This window comes from Haliotis rubra, unplaced genomic scaffold (assembly GCF_003918875.1).
Source record: "Haliotis rubra isolate DU_JTF1 unplaced genomic scaffold, ASM391887v1 Scf260, whole genome shotgun sequence".
Lineage (NCBI taxonomy): Eukaryota > Metazoa > Mollusca > Gastropoda > Lepetellida > Haliotidae > Haliotis > Haliotis rubra.
The window spans coordinates 750,400-762,789 of record NW_025766670.1 but is presented as its reverse complement, the minus strand read 5'-3'; the positions used below and the strand labels follow the sequence as shown (position 1 = coordinate 762,789).

At 36.8% G+C, this 12,390-nt stretch overlaps 1 protein-coding gene across 1 annotated transcript in view; it reads right to left on the bottom strand.

Moving 5' to 3' along the window:
* LOC124280125 (multiple epidermal growth factor-like domains protein 6) overlaps nucleotides 1-12,390 on the bottom strand; it is a 273,391-nt gene that overhangs the window by 75,209 nt on the left and 185,792 nt on the right. Inside the window, 3 exon segments of the mRNA XM_046716015.1 lie at nucleotides 743-808; nucleotides 2,540-2,845; nucleotides 4,132-4,158. Of these exon segments, the coding sequence (XP_046571971.1) occupies nucleotides 743-808; nucleotides 2,540-2,845; nucleotides 4,132-4,158 (399 nt within the window).

Genomic DNA, 12,390 nt, shown 5'->3' with positions numbered 1-12,390 from the left:
TAAACACTGACAATGATGAAATATTTGAAAATCATTTATAATTGTTATTCTGAAAATAATTATCGACGTTACAAATTAGATTGTGCATGATTCCTTGATGAGAACGTAATGGCTGTGCACACACATACAACTATTTAATTGACAGGCTCAATCAATGTCGACTGATGAAACAGATGGTGCATAAAATATATTAAATCAGTGCAAATAACAACTAGTCGTTAATGCTGATGACTGAAATGGGTGATTATAATGAAAATACGGCATATAAATATATGCTGTTCAGTTGTAAAACATAAATGATTTTCAAATACTCCAATATATGTATATGAATTTCCTCAATAATATATCAGAATGTTAATCAAATGTGATTGTAACAAAAATGAAGTTTGTGACATCCTTACAAACCTAACTCAAATAACAATTTTCAAAAATGGCACACAAAACGGAATTCAAATGGTTCAAGTAAGGAACACATCACCCTTCATGCAAAAATATGTTTGAAGAAGTGTGTACAACAAGGTTGCTCCTGAGACCAGCTTCATTTACAAAAATGATTTCCTCAAAACAGATTTTCAAATGCATGATGTGTAATATAGGATGGCAAAAAATGGTTTTGTGCAAAGAAGTACTTAAAGAGAGCTGTGCAACAAGTTGAGTCTCAAGCCTTCATTTTTGTGGTCAAGCACAGATAACATCGAGCATTGTGGAAATATGGGATGTGCAGCCTGGAATCTGTATTTACCGGTCCCAGTGACTTTCATATCAAGCATAGCAATGTATGACTTGTCTCCTTGTTTGGAATATAGTGCTGGAAAGAGAAGATGGAATCCACTTGCTCATTTTACCTGAGTTACTTTAAACCCAACAGGTGTAATACGTGATAGCATTGTTAAAGTGATTCTCACACAATCTATCTAATAACAATTGATGATGAAACTAGATGTTAATTCTAGAGTGAATAACAGTATTATCCTCCAGCAAATGCTGTTAAAAGAAGTAAAGAAATATTGGCCAACATATCCAGATCAAGAAATAAAAGTTGTATCTACAAACATGCATCGAACAATCTTGAAGAGTCCTAATAACAGAAATGCTGTTATGCAAGACCTATTGAAACACAAACTATGGTCATATCAGTTCTTCTGGGAGATATATTTGTTTTCATAAAATTGAGTTTCCAATAATATTGATAATATTTCAGGCAACATGATACAATAGTAGTTTGGTGATAATTATATGTATGTTTTCAATATTGATTCAATCTTATGCTCAAGAGATGTTTGAACTTATAACATCTGGTCTGTTATTATCAATGCCTTCATGTTGGACATATGGTTGGTGAACAAGTTTAGACAAAATGTACACAGAATATTGGTGTCAGTGTGTCGCTGCTGAATTAAGTAAACATTGTGGAACTGCAGTGAAATGTATGGTATCTGTATTGTATGTATAAATAAACAAAAGCAATATTAACAAGATTAACATTTAAGGAGACAAAACACGATCTGAACTGATATATACTCTACATGCAAGCATTGTTTACAATCTGTGCTTACTTTCCCACAGACAGATACACAAGTTGAATGCATGCCTGCATGTTGCTCTGAGCTATTATTTTCACAGCTGTCTGGAGGCGATATGTAAGTGTATCAGTTTGCTGACTTGACATATTTTCAAAATGAGAATTGGTGAATCGAAATAAATTCTGAGTTCATTCGAAATATTTGCTGATTGTTGTTTATTTATATTCTTTCATTTTCTGAAACAACATAACTTCACAGCTTTCAGATCAATGAGAAAACATAAAATGAAGACGAGAAATATTTTGAAGTCTAAATGATCAGGTGCTTGGCTACCATTTATGCAATACTCTGCTGATTATGATGAATGTGTGAAGCTATTCTGGCTTTTAATTGTAATTGGCTGTTTATTCATCCTCAGCAAGCTGGAATAATGCTTCTTTGAAATATTCTTTATGTGACATTTAAGAAATTAATTGCTTGATGTAACACATGTGTTTCAAATATTGGGCATATTGAGAGTTTTTGGTTGGCACTCGAGTTATGTGACCATTGCTCTGATCAACACACTGTCGGGAGCTGAAAACACATTAACTGACTTGAGTTTAAAGATTAAATCTAAATTTTTAAAACCAGCCAGTTTCTAAATCTTTTTAACAAATTTACTACCTGAAACTTTTAAGTCCCCGAAGAAGGGGACATACTCTACACCCTCAGCAATCTGGGGGGAGGCCAAGCTTCAGCATTGACGCTACAGAATGGATGGTTAAACGTGGTTGGTTTGTTCTCAGGTGAGACCTGGCCAACCTAGGAGGTCATCGAACCCAGACCAAAACCATTGGTTTGTGTGCACCAAGTTATATGTAGCATACCAATGTCAGGTCACTTACACTGTTGTCAAAAGGCCAACTGTTACTGCAATTGTTGACAACAGGCCAAGGTGACCTTGCTGTCTCTCTGACTTGGACTCACTCTTTCACTCTCTCACTCACTCACTCTACATGATTAAATCCATGTACCCTTCTGTTCCAGCTTAGGTTTCACTTGTTTTGGTGGAGGTTTCTTGGAGACCCGATTGTCTGTAGTCACCGGCTTGGACACTCTCTGTTTGTGAGGAATATTGTAGAGCTCACGGTGACGAGAACTGCTGCTAAATATAGGTTTGTTGTCATACCGAGGTCTCCCGCTGAGTGTCTGATACCGACCCTCGTTTTCCCCGTGAATTGTCCTATAATTCCCCTGTCTTTGACGATGATCTTGGTAACCATAGTAACTCCCGTAGAACGGGTTTTGTCTGTTACGTACAGGATCAACTTGTAGGTCCGCTGAAATGTGGCCGCCATTTGCAATTTATCAGTAAATATGAATTATTGTATTGCGATACAAACACTGAACAACTTATTGTTACGATGTACAAGCTCAACAATGAAAGTTCACTTCAACATAGATGATTTCATTAACAATAACATGAACCTCATGACAAGAGAAACAACTTAATGGAGCTTTCATGATGACGATGAATTATTACCATAAACCTGTTAAAACATTTCTGAAGGTGAGCTACGATAATTAAGACAAAGATACAAAAGCAGTAATTTATGTTTATCAGGATGATTAGGTATTTATTTCACATGCTTGCCACTTCATGAATTTATTGAACTAACATTTGTGACTGACAACACTGCCGTCACTAAGTGAGTGAGGGGGATGAGTTAGCTGTGCATTGGGGGAGTTCTGGGTGAAGGTGGTCAGTGATGGGGGTCAGAGAGAGGGGGACAGCAAAGGAGACTTCTGGATCCAGGGGGTGCATCTTGTCTGCACTCCCCATTTTTAAGACACCTCACAGTTCAGCCTGTGTTACTCATGCTCTCTTGTGTCTCTCTGAGACTTGGGTAACATGCATCGAAGTATTTGACCAGAAACCTGTAGTACCAATTGTGTCTCATGTGATGTTGATAATGATTTGACATGGCCAATGATTTTGCTTGTTTTGAAACAGGTTTTCTATTTGATATTAATGCTTGTGATGAACATTGGTTGATGAAATACGAATTTGGATGCATCGCAGAACGACATTGGTGCTTCAGGGATTTGGGTCTGCTGATGTAATGGGTCAGACAGCCATGATGACATCATTGGCAGGTATGTGATTATCAGGGGAGGCAACTCCTGCCTTGTCCACCACTGACTGACAAATCTCATGTCTATGATGGGCATGACTCACATACATGAGCCACTGCCAGGTACATCAGAGTACCATTCATCATAAGTCCAGAGAAGCAGGTGCTATGACGACAGATGTCTTGTGTTCTTGAAAACCAGACATCAAATATCTATTGCAAAGTAACAAATCAAACTAAAACAGAAAGCTATTCCACTAAGAATGACTACCCTGGCAGTCGCAGTATTGATGCTACCATGACAAGCTAGACCTCGATATTAATGGACTAAAAAAAAGAGATAATGGTGACTAATTTGAATTGTTCCAGAAATAGTCAACAGGGTGATCAGACAGGGATTAAAGTGTGGCAGTTTAAAAGACTGTGAAAAATTGTTCTCTGCAAATAAAAACTGAACAATTCTAACAACATTCAAACGGAGTGTGTCTTACCCAGGGGTTTCCTGGTGATTTTCTCACCTGTAGGAGGAGAACCAAGCTGAATGAAGTGATACTACATGTGGAGAGCATATGTTCCTCTACAGAGGGGATACCAGCATATATCTCCCAGCTGGGATGATACGGGTTATACAACAACATCAGTAGATACGGAGCATGTCAGTAGTTGGCAATACATTAAAACCTTTAATCCAGAATCAGCAGCTCATGCAACCTTCATTTAGTACCTACTCTAACTACTAATAAAACTCTAAAGATGATGAGGGCTAAAATATTGGTTACAAATCAATATCTGGCGCTAGTGAGTGTTGTTTTGCAGCTGCATGAAATCATTCTGTGTATCATCACAAAGGCAAAGCAGTGTTTGAAAGCTAAAACATCGATCAAGAAATATTAGTACAGCATGATGACACAAGATGTCTGATTGCACAATGTGACCACCTTATCCTATTCCAATTGTGAAAACTCAGAGAGCCCGTACATCCTTTATTCCAAGTACCATATCTCTCTTAAACAAATGTGAAGATACCTAAATCAAAGAATTTATGGAAATATGTTTGGTATCTCTCTAATGTGTCAGTAGCTCTGCTGATGTAACACAAATTCCTGAAAAGGCATTAAAGTATTATTCTATTCTATTCTATCTTGTTGTCTCTTGTGACAAGTCTGGGGTACTGGGGATCTTTTCTTGCCTCGAATCCTTATAGGGATACAAACACGAGGAATTGGGTATATATCCTTCCTTGGAATCCCAACAGAGGCTCCAACTAGGGGTACTTAACAGTGAGTGATTGGGCAGCCTCTGAGGAAGTGGTGTGGGACTGGAGAAACTGGATGTTTTCCAAGGACTTCATCAATCCCAGACAAGATAAAGTTGGACAATATATTTGTCACATCCACAACAGTGTTATACTCAAATAACTCACTCACTCACTTTGTAAAGATAACTTGCAACACATAAACCAAACTCACATACTCTCAAAATCCAATGTAAGACTGTTACAGAGGTAATACTTTGCTGCAAAGCTGTGCATTGTAATGCAACATGTTGACTAAAGTTTGATAATGATGGTAACACACCGTAGAATTTGCTTGGAAAGAAATTACCTCCCCTGACAGAAAGTGAACATCGAGCCCCTCCTTTAAGTGTCAACCACCTTTCAAAGTGAAGTAGATCAATGGCAGTTAAAGGTACCTTTCACAATCAGGTAATCCATCAATAAGGATCGATCAGCACAATTAATCCTTTCATAAACCCCCCGAGAAAAAAGCACAATGAAGCGCCGTTTGGTACAGTATTGATCTTCCAATATTATGTGCGCTAATCCTGTCATCAATAAAACCAATAAGCCAGTGGGACTGATCAGTCAAAAAGACGATAAATCTCCGATAAAACCACCAACGTAAAAAGCTAATGTGTAACTGTTGCTGGCCGGAGAATCAATGGTGTACAAGCAAACCGAGATCATAACATCGAAATCAGATCAATCATAGAGTAATGTAATACAATTTCATTGTCCAACGATCAAATAATCACCAATAGTGATTTCCATCAATGTCAGCTAAACGCAGAGCTGTTCAACTGAAGCCCAACCCAACAACCACTTGTCATTATTTGCATAGAAACTTTAGCTAACCGTTAGCTACACGGACAACAAAATGCGTTTGTGCTTTATTAGTGGAAGTCCGTGTGGGAAAGCGCCGTCCATGTGTTGATGCCTTGTATCACATAATACACCCAGTGCAGGAGGGGGGGGCAATTATTGCATATTATACCATCATTATTATTAAGTGGAGGAAATAACTTGTCATAATTCCTGGAAACATACGCTTAATGGCGGCACCGAATGTGCCCATGTCTGGGAGAGTTATCAGCATATTGATCAGATTCGGGCAAATTCCAGTGGGTGCCTCATTCCACAAACTGCCGATTCTGATCTGCAAATTTATGAATACCGACACGTTAAAGATGTCAGAACATTTTCCACTGCTTGAAATGACTGTGAATGACTTCCATAGATTAGGTAAAGAGCTATTCAAATTTTGTGTAAATCAGGCGAGAGTCTTTCATCATCTGGACATAATCAAAGAGGCAGAATCCTTTTAGTCATGGCATCATCGTAGAACATTGTCAGAACGCTGTCATAGAAATAGTGCATTTAATTGTCAGGACATTGTCAGGACATCGTATGGAGACATGAATTCTGCAGCTTCTACCTCAGATAAATCTTTGATATTTAAAAATAAATATATAAATATTTGATGCTGTTACATACTTTTCTACATGTTCCCTTATTTGGAAAGAACTTTCATTACATACATGCATAGGTAACTGAAATAACACAACAAGAAGCTTAAACTACTACAGATTTAGCAGAACACACTTAAATGTTTTTCATAAACTTCAAATATGAAATTACTCTCCTCTGGCAAGATCAGAGAATACATGCAACACCAATATGATCCATCATTGTTTCCTGTCGGCAATATTTCTGAACATCCCAGGAGAAATGCCATATATTAATTAACTTTTCAAAGAATGTCAACTCTCCAACACACTGGCGGCAGTAGCTTCTAACAAGTGCAGGAGTAGTTTACAGTTTCTTCAAAACACAGACATTTGGAGTTGTGGCTTCATGACCAAGCATGAATTTGCAAGTGCACAATGATATTTTCTAATGCAGTGACGCAACATAGTAATTCTAAAAATGTTTTAATGTTTGTTTTCAAATTGAAAAACTGTTAAATTAATTAAAATACTGCCCTAGTGTATTTTGAAAACAAACAATCAACACTCTCAAATCTGAGCTGTCATCTTCTGATAATATGATTACGACGCTACTTCAGGCCACTGTAATATATCGGACTACAACAGGCTTTGGTGAGATCCTCAATACTTTCACAATATTGAGTAAGCTGTAAACATTGAAAAGTGGTCTAACAGTTTTAGAAAATTGCTTGGCACCTATCTTGTCAAAAAGATAACACAACAAAAATTATATTAGATTTTCATCCCCAAAGCTTCAATACAAAATGCCCCACCTTACATAACAGCCGAAGAAAGTACTGGAACTAGATTTTGTACTGAGAAAGTGTTATCCCAAATATAACAAATGTTACGTTTGAAGACTTCGCCACCTTAACTATATTGTCTTTACAGTTTTACTGAACAATAATTTTTCAGTTTGCTCATTGTTTTGAGCATTTATAGTTAAAGAACGAACAAAAAGCAAACCGTCTACCAAGAAGTAGAAACATGTTGATTACCCTTGATGTGTCTGTGTACTAATGTTTACAGATGACGTGTACTATATTTTGAGTCCTTCCGACAGCCTTCACATCCGAAGTCCAACTTTCAGGAACACGAGTCCTATAGACTATATTTCTTTAAAAAAATATTCAAATTGGAGACATTTCAAGTCAATAGATTCCTAACCCAGCTATTACCTTCATTGTAACTATGATATATGTCTTCTGACAGGTAGTACATTGAATTAAGGCTCAATTGTAGGAGTTTTATAGCACTGTTTTTTTCCCAGAGAATGTATTGTTATTAGAGAAGCATTATGTGATAGGAAGAAGTGTGGCTCCGGAACTAGAGCAGCATACATAGAGAGAGAGACAACCTTCTGATAATATACCGTTCACCCAGTGCAGGATATACAACACACTGTGAAGAGTAGTGTCCCTTGGTCAAGCTAGGATCCACTGATTGTGGGTTTGAAGTAAGCGTATGAGGAAACAAAGTTTCTGAGATCACTTTCTTTCATGAACTTTATGAGCATCCTGAGAAGACCTGGCCAATCAGAGAATAACCAACATGTTTAACAAGCAAGGATTAAGGAATTTTTTTTATCATCCAAAACTGTATTTCACAGTAGATATCGCTTGTGTGAGATCAGACGATATCACCTAGGAGATATCGTTTTGACAGTAGATTTTGTACAATGCCCTGACAATGCTATGACGTCATGAACTTGTTGACGTCACAATGTTATGACATCGCTGCACTGCAAATCTAATGGCAGTACTGTGTTCAGAGATGTACATTTTTCATTGAAAACTAATGAAGAGTGATTTTTGATGATAAATAGAATCTCACCCACGTGTCTTCTGATATCAAATATATCAACACTCGTTGATAAAAGTAAAAATCATAAAAAGTATTTGTTACTTTATCAACTCGTGGTGATATATTTGACATCAAAAGACACTCGGGTGAGATTCTCTATCTGTCCTGAGAGAAAGAATGGCGTTTATCTATAATTTCATGTTGTCTATTCTCTATATTACTCATTGAAATTCTAAGATAGAAAGTAGGGATGAAAACTTATGTACACCCTTCAGAAACCCATACTAATCGCAGTCTCCTGTTCAGATGACATGGATGACTTATAACATTTTTCTCAAAGTGAAGCACTGTGAGTGACTTCATATTACAAAGTTACATCACATCACAATCATATGTTGGTAATATCAAATTATTTGGAATGGAAAGTAGTCAAATTCTAGAAAGTTTTGAAAATAACCTTGCACAACAATTGTGCATTACTGTGTGTTGTAATAATATTAACCTTTAATCTCCCTTCAGATCCACCTATGTCTGTGTCTGCTACAATATGTTTGACGTTTAAACAGGAGACTTTGTAAATAAATGTGATTTGTATAATAATAATCAGAAGAGATGCCTAAGTATAACCTGGAGCTCAACCTGGGGAACTTGCTCCAGCAGAGTTGATGCTGTCTACATCTTTGTTCACAACACTAACCTCAGTTCATTAAAATCAAATGATCTGAAATGACATCAAGATGGGGAAGGAGCTGCCAATTGATTTGATTCTGTTACACTTTTTACACACTGATTACTGTTTTTCACAACACAAAGCTCAGTTAATTAAATTTGGTTCAGGAACCAAATTGTAAAACCATATTGAAAGATTTTCACTTCATCCTTGTCTAAAGAAAAAACTAGTCATGAAAATATTTACCATGATGTTGTTTTGATCTCACTGTCAGTCTATTAATAAATAAAACTATTTCATCAAATCAACCTATTTTCAATTAAGAAGGTAATTTTATCACATTGAAAACTGAATCCTATCTTCTGAAATAAGTCTAGAATATTGGAAGCATTGTGCTACAACATTCTCTTCATCTTACTGCTAATTAAAAACTGAATACTTAAACAAATCAGATTTGTTAAATATAACATAAATTTTTAACGAAAAGGAAGACTTAATGATTTCCGATACAAATTGATAATTGCCAATCGCTAACAGACACCTGAAACACTTAAACATGAGATACATCATTATCAGCCTCTACATTGTGATTTAATAGCAATTCCCATTGATTGTACACACCGATGTTGCAGAACTTCTACAAGAGGAGAGAACACGAGAACAACGCTACCCACGTTCACAGCTGTAAGCCAGGTTACTAACATTTGTTAGAACGTCCTTGAAAAATGTCCTCTAGGAGTCATTGAGCGACGTAATGCTGTATCACTCAATACTACCTGCATTTACAGGTAAGAACAGGTATCAACAGGTAACTACCCAGGTAACTACCCAGTTAAGAAGCACTTAGCATGGAAACAACTGTCTGTTAACGGATGCACTGATCGAAAGAAACACAAACACTAACCATCACATGCCGCATTGTGCCAACTGCATGAATTAAAACTTGAAAGTTTTCAATCAATAAAATTCATTTGAAACCAGACCTACCTGTTGAATGAGCACAGGTGTAGACATTGTCTGTGTGTACAACTCCACCCAACACAATCACTAATCCTAGACTCCAGAGAAGGACTGTTGTACAAGACATGATGGGCTCCAGCTTCCATGTGTAACCTCGCTAAATCAGCGCCGTCATCAACTGACCCGCCCCAAGACAAGATATCGGCGAAGTCAATTTCAGCATTATTATGCCAATAACTGCCGCCAGTCTCCGCCAGTCCTTGCTGGGTTTTTGTAATGTATACTCAGACTTGGGCTAACGTCCTTCGGGAACCATATTCTGCATCAACTTTTATGTTCTGCAGTATTCAGCTAAACATTGACTTTGAATTCACCAGATCAAGATTCCCTATCTCAATTCTGATTTTGTGTTTTTCTTGGAAATTCTGTCTGATTCTAGCAAGGCTCAATGATGTAATTTGCATATCCAACAATCACAAAATCTTATCAGAAAATTGCAAGATTTAGATTTGTTGGTGAACTGTAGGTAACCATCTAGATCTGTCTGGCAGGAAGGATCCAATACAGCACGACATTAAGGAGACATCTAGTTTCAGTAGTGGCTACTGGAGACGTAAACTGGGGTTCACCACAATATATATCACAGCTCTAAATTCCGGTTCAGAAGGATATACATAGATTATACATTCTGCCTCAGGTATAATTTACTCTTGTTCTGCATAACACATAGGAAATTATACTCTCTGGATCAACAGGATATACAAGTAATTACATGTATTAACTTTAGTTTAGCAGGATATATAAGTGATTTTATATTCAAGGGCAGCAGTATATGTAGTAGATGATAAATGGTTCAGGATATAAAGAATGTTATAACCTCTGGATCAGCAGGATATCAAAGAAATTATTAACTTTAGTTATCAGGATATAAATGTGATTATATATTCAATGGTAGCAGTATATGTAGCTTTTAAATTCTGGTTCAGAAGGATATAAAGAATGTTATAACCTATGGTTCAGTGGGATATAAGGACATTATAAACTCTGTTTCAGCAGGATATATAGTATGTTATAACCTCTGGTTCAGCAGGATATGTAGTAGATCATAAACTGTTTCAGCAGGATATACGGTATGTTATAATCTCTGGTTCAGCAGGATATGTATTAGATCATAAACTATTTCTGCAGGATATACGGTATGTTATAACCTCTGGTTCAGCAGGATATGTAGTAGATCATAAAGTCTGTTTCAGCAGGATATACAGCATGTTATAACCTCTGGTTCAGCAGGATATGTAGTAGATCATAAACTATTTCTGCAGGATATATATGGTATGTTATAACCTCTGGTTCAGCAGGATATGTAGTAGATCATAAACTCTGTTTCAGCAGGATATACACCATGTTATAACCATTGGTTCAGCAGGATATGTAGTAGATCATAAACTATTTCTGCAGGATATACGGTATGTTATAACCTCTGGTTCAGCAGGATATAAGGAAATTATAACACCTGGTTCAGCTGGTTATATATATCCCGTTCATTTGAATCATCATGATATAGAGGAGATTATTTATTCTGCAAGATCAAGGTTTGTATAAGAGATTGTAAACTCCTGTTTATCAAGATATATAGGAGACTATAAACTCTCGATCGGCATGACATACTGGAAAGAAAGACCAGGAGTTTTAAGTCTGGCCTGACAGACAAATAGATATTTTCAGATATAAATAGACTCCTGTTATAAAGATCAACAAATGTCTTGTAGAATTTGATCTTACATGTTTCACAAAACAAACCATGTATGATAAAACTGCCATATTTCTGAAAACTTGTCTCATGAATATTCATTAACGCAGAAGGTTTTTCGTGCAGTAGATTCTGTATCTAACCCTACCAAACTAATGCATAGCAATTGAGGGCTGTTGTGTTCCAATAAGCCTGTGCAGCCACCACGGACTGATACACACTCTACTTGATTGTCATGGAAAATATATGTAAATATTTGTTTTCAAATGACCATTCTTTGATTTCCTATTGCACCTTAAGTGACAAGGAAATTAATTGTGTATTCCTGGAGGTGCCATTTATTACTGGTACTGATTGGGGAGTCATGGCCAAACAGTCACGTCCTGATACAGTTTTGTCAAAAATACATCGATATCACTTGCCTCTGCTCCTCTTTCTATCTGCCGATTCCCTAATGACTAGTGGTCATCTTTTGATCGGACAAGATGATCTGCTGAACGTAATAGGCTCCCCTATCGCTAAAACCACACTTTCAAATTATGACACCATATTGTAAAAATAATTTAAATTTTAAGAGTAGAGAGCTGTCCATTCAGCTGTCATAGCAGGATGCTATTATCTGGAGCGCATTCTCTGTTATTTTATCTCCCCATGACGGCACAAGTGGTCCGAACAGTTTTAAGTAACAGTTCAGGATCTTCATGAAGAACAATAGTCTCAGATTCACTGAGCGAAATTGGAGGAAATTAAAGTTAATCATATCGCCATAATCACTGCCTTGGAGGTATTTTCTATTGATTC